This window comes from Oncorhynchus mykiss, chromosome 29 (genome assembly GCF_057628025.1).
Source record: "Oncorhynchus mykiss isolate SJ-2025 chromosome 29, ASM5762802v1, whole genome shotgun sequence".
NCBI classification, from domain to species: domain Eukaryota; kingdom Metazoa; phylum Chordata; class Actinopteri; order Salmoniformes; family Salmonidae; genus Oncorhynchus; species Oncorhynchus mykiss.
The window spans coordinates 44,539,685-44,555,627 of record NC_143050.1 but is presented as its reverse complement, the minus strand read 5'-3'; the positions used below and the strand labels follow the sequence as shown (position 1 = coordinate 44,555,627).

Sequence of the window (15,943 nt, the reverse complement as noted above, 5' to 3'; positions counted from 1 at the left end):
ATCTCCGCACTGAACATCATCTTTGGAGTGGAACATTCATATAAGTCAATATACCATTATAATAAAGACCTTCGGATCCGTTTTGAGATTGATTAAGATTTGAGTGAGTCGATTCCTGAATGCTAAACGAATCAATATGGAGCATAGCGAAGACAACATCTAGCAGGAAAATCTTAAGCCTCTATAAGTAAAGTATGCTGTTGAAATCCTGCTGTAATTCCCTCTTAGTTGAACCAACGCTACAACAGCACCATACCCTGTCAGCAATGGTTTTGCTGGCTGGTCACATATTATGTTATGGCATATTTGTGTTCTTCCGGATTGGCTGGAGGCTGAGAGAGAAAAGAGAGGGTGAGATTAAATGGATAGAAGAAGGAGAGAGAGAATAGGGAGATAAGGGGACAGAGAGAAAAAAGGGAAGAAGAGAGGAGACTGAGAGAAGTAGGTGAGGGAGCGCTAGTTGTCCCTAATCGAGTGAGAGGCTTCACGGTTGGGTGACCTCGCCAGCCTCACATGGATAGTTATGTAACGGCTCTTTGGGAGGGTGGTGTGTGTTAGCCCCTCGCTCACCTCCCACCCAGTAGAGTAAAAATACTGGAATGGCATGCCGAAAGCGAGAATACACGTCATGCTTATACAAAATGCATGATGTGTGTATGCGCCATTCTCATTGGGGAGCTGGTTTGAAACCACCCATCTCACACTGAAAGGAAGCATGCCTAAGTACAGCAATAGCAAGGGAAAGCCTTATTACAATGGGGGCAGGTGTATTTAATGGATAGTTGGTAACCACATGAGTACCGGTATACCAGAGAATTGACATTCTATTCTGATAACATTATACAGATTTTCTATACACAATTTGTTATCATCATCATCATCATCTCTCTTTCTTCCCTCTCTCTTCTCCCTTTCTCTCTCTCTCTCTCTCTCTCTGTTTCTCTCTCTCGTTCACCCTCCCTGCAGCTGGGCTTTGCTGACCTCAACATGGCAGAGTTTGCTGGCTCAGGCTCCACCGTGCACTGCTGTATTCTCGAGGGCTACGATACCAAGAACACTCGACAGGATAACTCCATTCTCAAGGTAACCACACACACACACACGTTCAGATGAGCTCATCAAAGCCCCATGTGCAAAGACATGTCCTCTGCACTCTGCACAGAGAGATCAAGGCCATGCTGAGATTTGTTCAGGAATTGTTCAGGTTGAATGAACGGTTAGCTTTCCCACTAGGTATTTAGAGTGGACAGTTATTTGCACAGTAAATGGATGAATAGACTGATCTTGCCAGGGGCTTATTTTTTATTGGATTTTTTTGCCCTTTTTTTTGGTTGAATATTTATTTTTGCATTTTCCAATTAAGAACATTCAAAACCAAAGTGAAAAGCTATTAGACACCGATAGGACAAAGTGACAGTAACAGACGAGCGTAACAAAACAAAAAAAAATACTAATAATTATATAAACAAACATACAATAAGAAAAAAAATAATAACGAGACATTGGATCACCGTAGGCTACATATTATACATTACGTGTGAAACATTATGTGGGGATTATATATAGATTCAATCAATGAGATGTGGGGGGAGATTCTCCATATAGTCAATAAAAGGTTGCCAAATTCTGTAAAATGTCTTTATCTTATTCCTCAAGCAGTAAGTGATTTTCTCCAAAGGGATACAACTATTAACTTCCGATAGCCACATTGCAACTGGCAGGGAGGAATCCAATTTCCATTTCAAGGCAATACATTTCTTGGCAATCGCTAGCAATATTTCTGTTAGCTTTATAGTATGGCTTTGCCTAAGATTGGTGTTAGTAAAGTTACCCAGTAGACAGACATCCGGGTCTAAAGGGAATGCAACCCCGTGAATTGAGGATATGGTATTGCATACCCCCTGCCAGAAACCGTGTAGTTTTGAACACTGCCAAGTGGAATGGAGGAATGTTCCTTCATCTGAGCCACATCTAAAACATAGGGAGGAGATATCTGGGTTGAACTTGTGTAGTCTAGATGGGGTGATATAGAGCTGATGGAGGAAATTAAACTGGATCAGTCTGTATCTGGAGTTCAATGTGGATGTAACACCATCCCTGCATAGGTCACTCCATAGATCCTCATCAAGATCAATACCCAGATCTTTTTCCCATCTAAGTCGGGGTTTATCTAGCCCAGGCAGTGTTAGTCCTGACATAAGAGCATCGTATACACGGGAAATGGTCTTGAACAGTGGTTGGTCTGCGTGGCAGAGTTGTTCAATAGGTGACATCTTAGGTAGGTTCCATTGTCCCTTGAGAGTCACCCTAATAAAGTTTCATAGTTGTAGGTAGCTAAAGAAGTTCCTGTTAGGGAAGTGGTATTTCTGTTTCAGCTGATCAAAAGACATAAGAACTCCCTCCTCGTAACAATGTTCCAGAAGAGTGATCCCCTTATCAGACCATGGTCTAAAGTTACTATTCTGGAAAAACATAGGGATCAATCTATTGTTCCATAAAGGGGTTTTAGGGGAAAGGAATCCCCCTCGTCCGAACTGCTCATGCAGTTTGCACCATGCCAGGACATGGTTAAAGGGTTGTCTGTGATGGTTTTTATAGATTTTCTGTCCCATTTGTAAAACAATTCTGCCCCAGTGTCATCATTTACCTCAAGCTTTTCAATGTTCAACCATGAGGGAGAGGGACCATTGTCAAACCTCTGAGCCAGAAACCTAGACTGTGCAGCCCAGTAGTACATTCTAAAATTGGGGAGGTTTAAGCCCTCTTGACTGTAATCAAGGGTCAGTTTATCCAGGCCAACCCTACAGGTTTTGCCATGCCAGATAAACCGTCTGGTCAGCTTGTCGAGAGAGGGAAAAAATGCTGCGGGAACAGGGATAAGGGGGAGATTGAAACAGATATAGAAATCTGGGCAGGACATTCATTTTAATTACATTGATTCTACCCAGTAGAGTGAGAGGTAAGTCCATCCATTTACAAAGGTCAACCTCCACCTTTTGCAACAAACTGGCCAGATTGAGTTTATAGGGGTTGTTCAGATTACCATCCACCATTATGCCCAAATATGCGAAGCCCATAGGTGACCATCTAAAAGGAAACTTGTGCTTGATGGTATGATGGTCAAAGACAGACAACGGTAAGATTTCGCTTTTATCAAAATTTACCTCATATCCAGAGAAAGAACTATAAACACTGTAGTAGGATCTGCAAGTGAGAGAGGGAGTGTTCTGGGTTTGTTAGAAATAAAATAAGGTTGTCCGCAAAAAGTGATAATTTATGGGTATGGGGGCCCACCTCAAAGCCATGTATGTCAGGGCACGTTCTAATAGCCTCAGCCAACGGTTCGATGGCCAGGGCAAAGAGGTGGGGGCTAATTGGGCAACCTTGTCTGTTCCCCCTATAAAGAGGGAAATAGGAGGAAGTAATCCCATTGGTAGCAATCCTAGCTTTAGGAGATTTGTAGAGTGATCTTATCAAATTTACAAACACGGAACCTAAACCAAACTTTTCCAAGACGCGAAAGAGGTATGGCCATTCAACCCTATCAAAGGCCTTTTCAGCGTCGAGGGAGACTGTGACACTAGGTATTTTGTTTTTGTTAGCAAGGTGAATTATATCAAAAAACCTTCTGAGATTATTGGAGGACAATCTATTAATTATGAAGCCAGTCTGATCTGGGTTGACCAACAGGGGAAGACATGACTCCAGTCTCTTAGATAGCATCTTGGTGACCAGTTTACAATCTGTGTTAAGGAGAGAGATTGGTCTATAGGAGGCGCACTTAAGCGGGTTTTTCCCTTTCTTGTGGATTACAGTAATCACTGCTTGAGAGAAGGACTCTGGAAAGCAGTTGTCTTCTCTGGCTTTTTTAAGTACCTCCATAAGGTAGGGGACCAACAGCTCCCTAAATTCTTTATAGAACTCTGGAGGGAAGCCATCCTCCCCAGGAGATTTATTAGAAGGTAAGGATTTAATGGCCTCCAACAATTCAGGAACTGAGAAGTGTTCACTCAGGCGCTCGCTGTCTTCCCCTGACAGGCATGGGAGGTTGAGAGAGGAGAGAAAGGAGTCGATCTCTGATAGATCATCGCTTGATTGGGAAGTGTTGGGGTCTTCATAGTATTTCTTAAAAGTATTATTAATTTCAGTAGGGTCGAAAGATATCTCCTTAGTAAGAGTTTCTATGGCATTAATTGTCCTCTTACTTTCCTCTGCTTTCAGTTGCCATGCCAATACTTTGTGAGCTTTCTCTCTAAGCTCGTAATAATGCTGTTTTGATTTAGTGATGGCCCTCTCAGCTTGATATGTGTTCAGAATATTATATTTCAGTTTATTTACCAAAAGCCTGTATAGATCTTTAGTCGGGCCTCTTTGGTAGGTTCTCTCTAGCTCGGAGATTTCAGATTCAAGGGCACTCAGTTCCGCACCGTGTTTTCTCTTCAGCCCTTTAGTATAGGAAATTATCTGTCCCCTCAGATAGGCCTTCAATGTGTCCCAAAGAATGAAGCTGTCAGGAGCAGAGGGTTTGTTTGTCGAAGTAAAAATATTGATCTGCTCTTTGATGAATGCACAAAATTCAGGTTGCTTTAGGAGTGTAGAATTTAGTCTCCATCTATATGCTCCATTTACCTTGGTAGGTATGGAGATTGATAATACCAGAGGAGAATGGTCACTAAGCAATCTGGGGAGATACTCGACATCTAACACTCTATGAAACACTTGTGTCGAAAGTAAAAAGTTATCTATGCGTGTGTGTGTCTTGTGTGGGTGTGAATAAAAAGAGTAGTCCCTATCCTGTGGGTGCAACTGTCTCCAGATGTCTAGTAAATTGAGATATTTCATGAATGACATGGTGAGCTTGCTGGCTTTGGTAAGAAGTGAGGGTTTATCAGAAGACCTATCAAGAACTGTATCTAAGCAAAAATTAAAATCTCCTCCAACCAGTAGCCATCCTGGTGGTGCTTGAGCAACCTGAAGGAAGACATTCTGAATAAACATATGGTCATCGAAGTTAGGAGCATAAATATTCAATAGGGTCCAAGACTCTGAAAACATAATCCCCTGCACCAAAACAAACCTGCCCGAGGGATCAGAGATGGTGTTGTTGACTCTGAAAACATAATCCCCTGCACCAAAACAAACCTGCCAGAGGGATCAGAGATGGTGTTGTTGACTCTGAAAACATAATCCCCTGCACCAAAACAAACCTGCCAGAGGGATCAGAGATGGTGTTGTTGACTCTGAAAACATATGCCCCTGCACCAAAACAAACCTGCCAGAGGGATCAGAGATGGTGTTGTTGACTCTGAAAACATATGCCCCTGCACCAAAACAAACCTGCCAGAGGGATCAGAGATGGTGTTGTTGACTCTGAAAACATAATCCCCTGCACCAAAACAAACCTGCCCGAGGGATCAGAGATGGTGTTGTTGACTCTGAAAACATATGCCCCTGCACTAAAACAAACCTGCCAGAGGGATCAGAGATGGTGTTGTTGACTCTGAAAACATATGCCCCTGCACCAAAACAAACCTGCCAGAGGGATCAGAGATGGTGTTGTTGACTCTGAAAACATATGCCCCTGCACTAAAACAAACCTGCCAGAGGGATCAGAGATGGTGTTGTTGACTCTGAAAACATATGCCCCTGCACCAAAACAAACCTGCCAGAGGGATCAGAGATGGTGTTGTTGACTCTGAAAACATATGCCCCTGCACCAAAACAAACCTGCCCGAGGGATCAGAGATGGTGTTGTTGACTCTGAAAACATATGCCCCTGCACCAAAACAAACCTGCCAGAGGGATCAGAGATGGTGTTGTTGACTCTGAAAACATATGCCCCTGCACCAAAACAAACCTGCCAGAGGGATCAGAGATGGTGTTGTTGACTCTGAAAACATATGCCCCTGCACCAAAACAAACCTGCCTGAGGGATCAGAGATGGTGTTGTTGACTCTGAAAACATAATCCCCTGCACCAAAACAAACCTGCCAGAGGGATCAGAGATGGTGTTGTTGACTCTGAAAACATATGCCCCTGCACCAAAACAAACCTGCCCGAGGGATCAGAGATGGTGTTGTTGACTCTGAAAACATATGCCCCTGCACCAAAACAAACCTGCCCGAGGGATCAGAGATGGTGTTGTTGACTCTGAAAACATATGCCCCTGCACCAAAACAAACCTGCCAGAGGGATCAGAGATGGTGTTGTTGACTCTGAAAACATAATCCCCTGCACCAAAACAAACCTGCCCGAGGGATCAGAGATGGTGTTGTTGACTCTGAAAACATATGCCCCTGCACCAAAACAAACCTGCCCGAGGGATCAGAGATGGTGTTGTTGACTCTGAAAACATATGCCCCTGCACCAAAACAAACCTGCCCGAGGGATCAGAGATGGTGTTGTTGACTCTGAAAACATATGCCCCTGCACCAAAACAAACCTGCCAGAGGGATCAGAGATGGTGTTGTTGACTCTGAAAACATAAGCCCCTGCACCAAAACAAACCTGCCAGAGGGATCAGAGATGGTGTTGTTGACTCTGAAAACATATGCCCCTGCACCAAAACAAACCTGCCAGAGGGATCAGAGATGGTGTTGTTGACTCTGAAAACATAATCCCCTGCACCAAAACAAACCTGCCAGAGGGATCAGAGATGGTGTTGTTGACTCTGAAAACATATGCCCCTGCACCAAAACAAACCTGCCAGAGGGATCAGAGATGGTGTTGTTGACTCTGAAAACATATGCCCCTGCACTAAAACAAACCTGCCCGAGGGATCAGAGATGGTGTTGTTGACTCTGAAAACATATGCCCCTGCACCAAAACAAACCTGCCTGAGGGATCAGAGATGGTGTTGTTGACGCAGAAGGGGATGTGTCTACTTATCAAAATTGCAGTTCCTCTTGCTTTGGAGTTAAAAGAGGATGCAAAAACTTGTCCTACCCAGTCCCTCTTCAATTTCTTGTGTTCACTGGCTGTAAGATGTGTTTCTTGTAAAAACACAATGTCAGCCTTTAATTTCTTAAGGTATGTATAGACTCTTTTCCTTTTAATCGGGCTGTTAAGATCTTTTACGTTGAATGTGACATATTTTAGTGGATTTATCATACGTTGGGTTTCAAATATGTAACTGAATAGAAATCTATCATATGCAGATAATTAGGAAATGTTTCAACTTTGATTTGAGCACAAAAGTGACCTGTGTGTCTCTTTAGGAAGGAAACAATAAACATAGAAAAAAGGAAGAAAAAAATAAATAAATCCCACCCACCCCGATTGTCAGACTAAAACAACAATCCCAACAATCAAACATGAATACACTTGTAGAGATACGTTGCTGCTCGCTTTCCATCTTGCTCTTAATAGCTAAAACTTGGCGTAAACTAAAACCTGCGAGCTCTCTAAATTTAAAACAAACGTTGTGAATAGATATTTATGGCTGAATATTTACTTCCCACGGTAAGGGATGCTTGAGTGTCTTTTCGAAAGATTAACATAAATGAGGGGGAAAGCAGTGGGCCTAAGCCCACTTATTTGCTTCGCCCAGTAGATATGGACTAAACCAAAAATATACTCTCCTGTAAATGTAATAAAACTCACCCCAGAAAGATACGGTTAGTTGAAAATGTACAAATCAATTATGGTGACCGGGAGATACCAGCAGTTCAATCCGGATAAGTGAAAACAAACTAACCGTATTTTATCCCCCAGAGAGACCGTACTTGCTCAGACGTTGCTCAGTTCTTTGAGAAAAGTGTGCACTTCTCCCGGTAAGTTGAAGAGATGGCTTCGGCCTTTGTACTGAACTTTCATCCGCGCAGGGTGGATGAGGTAGCCGGTGATGTTCTTCTCCTTCAGGGCTTTGGCGGCAGGTCTGAACTGATTGCGACGTCTGGCGAGATCCACGCTCATATCTGGGAAAAGGCTGACCCTCTTTCCATCGATGGTGATGTCCCCTTTGGCTCTTGCGAGTTGCAGTATCTTCTCTCTGTCTTGGAAATGGAGGAACCTGATCAGGACGGCTCGTGGGGGCTCATCTGGCCGGGGTTTCGGCGCTGATGTTCTGTGGGCGCGTTGGATTTCCAGCGGCTTGGTGAAGTTGATTATGCCTAGGACCTCCGGGATCCATTGAGTGAAGAAACGGACCGGGTCACGACCCTCGCTGTCCTCTTTCAATCCCACCACACGGATATTACTACGTCTACTCTGGTTCTCCATCTGATCTACCTTGTTTTTGAGGTAGGCATTGTCCTTTTGTATCAAGACCTGGTCATGTCTAGTGATGGTATCTTCAACTGTGCTAATGCGCAACTCTGCCTCAGTCGTTCTCAAAAGGAGATCATTCATGGAGGATTTCAGGTCGTCAATGGAAGAATGGAGTTCAGCCGCTTTCTTATAAATTTTCAGAGAAAGACCTCTGTTACCATCCTGAATTTCCCGGAGGAGAGTAGCCAGCATGTCGGCAGGCTCGCAAGAGGCTGCTGAGAGCAACAGTCTGGAACTGTCGTCTGAGTTATGAGGGCTAATGCTAATCTTGCTAGCTGTAGCGTTATCGTTATCTTGGGAATCAACGACGTTTTGGTCGTCCTTCTTGCCTCTCGGTCGGAGGTCCATGGCTCTTTAGGAAGGTAGGTACTTGACAATTTATCAGCCGATGTTAGAATATTGTTTCAACGTTGTTATTTAGGTCAAATAAGAATAACTTTGAAGAGCTCGGTTTGTCAACGTCTGCTCAGCTCCGCGGCATCACGTGCTCCCTTTTGGCTTATTTTTAACCTGACAGTTTTTAGCTACCATACGTGCTGTAGTTTTGAATGCAATGAGGGGGGGAAAAACACTAGTTAAAGTGTTCTGTTGTAACATTTTACAATAATATCAATAAAGATGATGTATGATAACAATTATAATATTGTTGTCTTTTTTCTAGGTTACTATTGGAATCACCCTTTTGTCAGGGGATCCCTGCTTTAAAACGTGAGTTGGACCTCTGGCGCCACCTTTTGGCCAAAATTGATATCATAAAATAAGTCACCTCAGATTCTGGATAGTCAGGATTTCCTCCTTTTACTCTCTTTCGCTCTCATCCCAAAGAGTTTTCCTCATTCATTGTCTTTTATGTCTTTTGGGGCTCTTGGTTAAAATGATATAAAATATGATCCAATTAATGTGTATTTAGTGCTTACTATGATTACTTCATAATATAACTACGAAATGATTGAATGGTTTATTTTTATTTGACCTTTGATCCTGTAGGCCCCCCAGCACGGCCAAGTCCGTCTCTATCCCGGGCCAGGACCCCTCCCTGCAGCTGGACTGTAAGGGCGAGGGCACCAATGCCAACTATAACCCTCCCCCAGGGGCCGTCACCAGGACATCATCAGGACGGCCCCTCAAACCCAGACTCCCCTCAGCTCCTCTCAACTCTGGTACGACAGTGAATCACATCTGATTGCTGAAACTTTATTAAAGGGGCAATCTGCAGTTCGAACAAAAACAAAGCCCAAATATATATACCCAAAGCAGATTTTCACTTTAATTTATTATCTTTGTATTATCTATTTAATCCTTTATTTGTGTATTTTTAAATACGTTGACTCTCCTGTTGTCCATGTGGGGCACCATTTGTTGAATTTCATGCCACATCATCTTGTGTGTTGTTTTGTGGCTCAGGTCTACCTAGGGAGCAGTTGGAGCAGAACCTGTCCAGCCCAGATGAAGTGTTTCACACAGGACACTCCCGGAACTCCAGCTACGCCAGCCAGCAGAGCAAGATATCAGGTCAGTTAACTTCTTTAAGATTGCCAAACTTACTATTGTGTATGTTGGCAGGAGTAGGGTGAAGTGGCCCCTAGGCTCTGATCTTGGATCAGATTGTCATTTTCCCCACTAATGGTTAAGGTTAGGATTGGTGGAGGGGAAGCTGATTGTAGATCTGTACCAAGGGGAATTTCTGTGCTGGAGCATGTTGCCACAGGGCCATAGCTACTCAAGTCCCCCGTCCCGTCACCTGTCCTGTCACCCCCCCCCCCCCCCCCCCCCCCCCAAAAAAAATGCACTGACTTTCTTTATAACTACTACTTTATTGAGGGAAAATGTACTTGCTACGACTGTGATATGTGGTTCTCTCGCCCAGCTTTCATAAGATGAATGCACAAATTGTAAGTCACTTTGGATAAGAGCGTCTGCTAAATGTAAAAATGTAAGTCAGGGTGTTCATCTTAGCCTTGGACTAACTCAATATGGTTTGATTGAGTTGATCTAAAAGACTCCTTGATTTCATGACTGGGGAGGAGAATGATGGATAAATAATACCTGTCATAGGGTTATATGACAATCCTGTGTGTGTATGCTGTATGTGCATGCACAGTGTGCGTCTGGGGGTCTAATATACTTGTATGCCCTCCCCTTCTCTCCCAGGCTACAGCACGGAACACTCTCGCTCCTCCAGCTTGACAGACCTCACCCACCGCCGCAATGCCTCAACCAGCAGCAGTACCTCCGGGAGCCTGGGCACCCCTACCCAGACCCCCCACGTCTTCGCCCACCCCCTCGCAGCAGACCCCCAGACACCAGGAGAGCCAGGCACCAAGCCTCAGAGACCCATACGGCCCCTACGCCCTGTCCTGCTCTCCAATAGACCCTCCAGGCAAGCCACAGCACACTCACACATACAAACACACAGACACACATTTATATTTTTCGAGGTCATTACATTTATTCCCAAATATCCAATCTGTTGCTGGTTACTTTTCCACAGTAACATATCGAAGCCTGTTTCGGCGTACCGTGTCAAATAGATACGCGTCAAAGAACAGTATTTGATATGACATATAATGAGACGACTACGACCTAAAAAGTATTTGACAGTAATAGCCTTGCTCAGGTGTTACTGGTTAACTGCACCACAATCACTGATGACTGAGAGAGCCTCAATCAGGTGTTGTTGGGTAACCATGTCATGTGACCTGCCAGGAGGAAGAAGGACTCTGTGGAAAGCCACCCCACCTGGGTGGACGACACGCGCATCGACGCCGACGACATTGTGGACAAGATCATCCAGAGCCAGAACTTTGCTGATGTCAACAACCATAAAGAAGGTATGTGGAGGGGAGTAGCCATGATGGAACGGTGAAGACTAGCTGTGAAGATTGTGTATTTATTTTGTATATTGTTTTTACCTGTATTTAACTAGGCAAGCCAGTTAAGAACAAATTCTTATTTACAATGGCCATCATCACTACCCCAGCCAAACCCTAACCCGGATGACTCTGGGCCAATTGTGTTGATGGAATAGCTCATAGAAAATGACAACAGTGAGCATGACCACACAGTGATAACATTGTGCTTCTCGCTCTTCTTCTCACTATTTTATCCTTCTGTGTGCCCTCTCTCTCTTTCTTGTCTTTCATTCCTGCTTCCACACACAGACAGCAACCTCAGACTGTTTGTCAGCAAAGATGGGACTACAGCCCTGAGTGGGATACAACTGGGAAACAGGTGATTTGTGCATGCAAGATTATCTGTGTACAGTATGTTATGAGGATCAAGAACATATCATTTGTTAAGGTAATAAAAGAAAGAAATGAACCCCTTCCTCTTCTTATGTGTTTGCTGTAGTGTGATTGCTGGTGTCTTTGAGCCAGTAGTGATCGAGAGCCACTAGCGATGAAGATTGATGGATGTCAAATCACTCTACCCCCCTCCCTCCATCTCACTCATTCCCTCAGCTGGTGGGAAAAGGGTACATGAGGGACACTGCAGACAACTCCACTGTTTTGAACTGTTGTGTGTGTGTGTGTGTGTGTGTGTGTGTGCGCGCGCACACACGACTGGCTGCCTTTTGATCTACACCATTTCAACAAACACCACTAGACAACAGATGTAACCCTTTAAGCAGATGTTTAAGCAGATGTTTAAGGTGATGTAGGTGGGAGGTGCGACGTATGAATAATCCATTAATGTAGAAAAGCTTTTAAAATCAGGACGACCCCTCAAACCCAGACTCCCCTCAGCTCCTCTCAACTCTGGTATGACAGTGAATCACATCTGATTGCTGAAACTTTATTAAAGGGGCAATCTGCAGTTCGAACAAAAACAAAGCCCAAATATTTAAAATCAATGCTTTCGTCTGGGGGCCGTAGGTGTAAAGTGTGCAAAGTACTTGATAGAGAGAGAAATGGGAAACCATCGCATCGTGGAAATTGTAGTGCAACACTGAAAACCAGGAAAAGGCATTGGAGTCAAATGTGGCTGCCTCAAGTTGGAACGTTATGGTTTACCCCATGTGTATCATTTCATGTATCAATTCAAATGAGGGGAGCGTGCTAAAACCAAGAAAGATGTGGAGAAATTGAACAGACCATTTGAACTAGGCTTCAATGGGTGGTTTTCAATGTGAAATGTTCTATTTGCGATGAACCCCTTGCAATCCTCAGATTCCAGAACAACAGAACAACAGCACTAGACCTGGGGCTAAAGTTACTGTATAGCCCAAATAACCCATGTCATAGAATTATAAAGTTATAGAATATATGCATATAAATATGTCATATGACAATAGATAATATGTATATACGGACCTGAGAAAGAGAAAGGTATACACATGTGGCTGGCCATATGCAACTGTACATACTGCCATTGTCTATGTGTGATTCATCAATTACTCTCGGTAAATGCAGGTAGGGTTGGTAATCGATGAGTCTAGTCTACGCCCTTGGTCCTCCTCCCTTGGCTCTTTTACATAGTCTGCTTTACGTCCTTAAAGTAAAATACTATCCTGAAGTTCACCAGCTGGCTTGGTGTCTATACTGTAAAAGTAGGAAAATCAGACTCAACTTTTCTTGGTTTCTCTATTTTTGTTGTTAGTCATGTGTCTGTCTCAGGATATATGGATGGTGGGTTACCCTGTACTGTTTTGTCCCTGGCCTGTCATGTATGTCACACCTAATTGATTTGAGTCACCATGCCCATGACATCAGTCCGTGTTCTCAAGGACAGGAGCTGTCCGTTACCAGGTTACACCCATCCAAATCACTTTTGGATTGGTGTTCTCAACAAACCAATGTTTACAGTGTGATGCAAAAGGAAACTCGACCGCATATTATTTCAAACTTGCTTTCTCGCTGCAAGGGAAGAGTATTGTTTTTTAAACCTGGTTACTGATTTTGATTGAATTGGGGCCCATAATATGTTGTTAAGTTGCTGAAGTGGGGTACTAAAGTTAGCCAGCTAACATCATAGTCCTTCTTTGTGAGGTACTTTCTATGTGGCCTTGGCCACATGAGCTGTCCAACTGTTGCCGTTCCACTTAAGTCGCAATATCACCCGAGATGTTGACTCGTTATCAAGCAAAATCAACTAACAAGTGAATAAGGGCTGTAATGATACAACTGACAGTATCTGGTCATCTTCTCCAAAATGACCAAGCTATTCTATTTCCTGGGGGGAAATGTCATTTCATTTCTGTCGCCCCCGGATCTTGAATGTGTTAGAAGAACATTGCATTGTAGGTATGGTGTAGTCAGAGCCAATCAGAGCCAATGAGTCAGTCTCATGCAGCTGCCCCATGTGGCACAATGCACCTGGTGTGCACTGGCTTAACAACGGAGGGTTTTCAGAAGAAGCTCCACCCTCATCCCCAAATGACAATGTCCTTTTGTATGCGTGTTTGTGCCTGTGTGCACATGCATGTTTGTGCATGTGTGTATGTCTGTGCTGCAAACGAATGTGCGTGTGCAAGTCGAATTGTTTATGTGTGCTGAAATCAGAACAGCTTGCCACTCGCCTGTCTTACGGTTCTTGACCCCTGAGTATCCTTTCAGTTGATCTGAGTCAACTCAGCAGGAATATGGACCTAATGCATAGCCTGTCTTACGGTTCTTGACCCCTGAGTATCCTTTCAGTTGATCTGAGTCAACTCAGCAGGAATATGGACCTAATGCATAGCCTGTCTTACGGTTCTTGACCCCTGAGTATCCTTTCAGTTGATCTGAGTCAACTCAGCAGGAATATGGACCTAATGCATAGCCTGTCTTACGGTTCTTGACCCCTGAGTATCCTTTCAGTTGATCTGAGTCAACTCAGCAGGAATACGGACCTAATGCATCGCCTGTCTTACGGTTCTTGACCCCTGAGTATCCTTTCAGTTGATCTGAGTCAACTCAGCAGGAATACGGACCTAATGCATAGCCTGTCTTTTCGCCCTTAGTCTGCTTAATTAAAATGTCTTTCAAAGGAAAAAGTGACAATGGGCTTTTATCTACCCACATGTAGCATCTACATACTGTGTCTTCCTAACAAGGATGTTTTATTTACACCACACCGGACATTCATAGCGTACTGAGATTTGACATTCAGAGGCATAGAGAGAAAATGTCCAAAATCTTGGCCCTTGAAAAATAACATTTGTATTTTTGTTTCACTCTCCAATGTGCTTTTGTTTTTGTTTCACTCTCCAATGTGCTTTTGTTTTTGTTTCACTCTCCAATGTGCTTTTGTTTCACTCTCCAATGTGTTTTTGTTTTTGTTTCACTCTCCAATGTGCTTTTGTTTTTGTTTCACTCTCCAATGTGCTTTTGTTTCACTCTCCAATGTGCTTTTGTTTTTGTTTCACTCTCCAATGTGCTTTTGTTTCACTCTCCAATGTGTTTTTGTTTTTGTTTCACTCTCCAATGTGTTTTTGTTTTTGTTTCACTCTCCAATGTGCTTTTGTTTCACTCTCCAATGTGCTTTTGTTTCACTCTCCAATGTGTTTTTGTTTTTGTTTCACTCTCCAATGTGCTTTTGTTTTTGTTTCACTCTCCAATGTGCTTTTGTTTTTGTTTCACTCTCCAATGTGCTTTTGTTTCACTCTCCAATGTGCTTTTGTTTTTGTTTCACTCTCCAATGTGCTTTTGTTTCACTCTCCAATGTGCTTTTGTTTTTGTTTCACTCTCCAATGTGCTTTTGTTTTTGTTTCACTCTCCAATGTGCTTTTGTTTCACTCTCCAATGTACTTTTGTTTCACTCTCCAATGTGCTTTTGTTTTTGTTTCACTCTCCAATGTGTTTTTGTTTCACTCTCCAATGTGCCTTTGTTTCACTCTCCAATGTGCTTTTGTTTCACTCTCCAATGTGCTTTTGTTTTTGTTTCACTCTCCAATGTGTTTTTGTTTCACTCTCCAATGTGCTTTTGTTTCACTCTCCAATGTGTTTTTGTTTTTGTTTCACTCTCCAATGTGCTTTTGTTTCACTCTCCAATGTGCTTTTGTTTTTGTTTCACTCTCCAATGTGTTTTTGTTTTTGTTTCACTCTCCAATGTGCTTTTGTTTCACTCTCCAATGTGTTTTTGTTTCACTCTCCAATGTGTTTTTGTTTCACTCTCCAATGTGTTTTTGTTTCACTCTCCAATGTGTTTTTGTTTTTGTTTCACTCTCCAATGTGTTTTTGTTTTTGTTTCACTCTCCAATGTGCTTTTGTTTCACTCTCCAATGTGTTTTTGTTTTTGTTTCACTCTCCAATGTGTTTTTGTTTCACTCTCCAATGTGCTTTTGTTTTTGTTTCACTCTCCAATGTGTTTTTGTTTCACTCTCCAATGTGTTTTTGTTTTTGTTTCACTCTCCAATGTGTTTTTGTTTTTGTTTCACTCTCCAATGTGTTTTTGTTTTTGTTTCACTCTCCAATGTGTTTTTGTTTCACTCTCCAATGTGTTTTTGTTTTTGTTTCACTCTCCAATGTGCTTTTGTTTCACTCTCCAATGTGTTTTTGTTTCACTCTCCAATGTGTTTTTGTTTTTGTTTCACTCTCCAATGTGCTTTTGTTTCACTCTCCAATGTGCTTTTGTTTTTGTTTCACTCTCCAATGTGTTTTTGTTTCACTCTCCAATGTGTTTTTGTTTTTGTTTCACTCTCCAATGTGTTTTTGTTTTTGTTTCACTCTCCAATGTGTTTTTGTTTCACTCTCCA

At 42.9% G+C, this 15,943-nt stretch overlaps 1 protein-coding gene across 1 annotated transcript in view; it reads left to right on the top strand.

The window, feature by feature from the left end:
• The window catches only part of LOC110509291 (early estrogen-induced gene 1 protein), a 74,437-nt gene extending 61,352 nt beyond the window's left edge, over positions 1-13,085 (top strand). Inside the window, exons 5-12 of the mRNA XM_036967675.2 lie at positions 967-1,083; positions 8,930-8,976; positions 9,256-9,428; positions 9,673-9,780; positions 10,420-10,648; positions 10,975-11,099; positions 11,430-11,499; positions 11,620-13,085. Coding sequence (XP_036823570.1) covers positions 967-1,083; positions 8,930-8,976; positions 9,256-9,428; positions 9,673-9,780; positions 10,420-10,648; positions 10,975-11,099; positions 11,430-11,499; positions 11,620-11,665 — 915 coding nt within the window. The 3' untranslated portion in view covers positions 11,666-13,085. The remainder of the gene's footprint in view (positions 1-966; positions 1,084-8,929; positions 8,977-9,255; positions 9,429-9,672; positions 9,781-10,419; positions 10,649-10,974; positions 11,100-11,429; positions 11,500-11,619) is intronic.
• Positions 13,086-15,943: the final 2,858 nt, after the last annotated feature.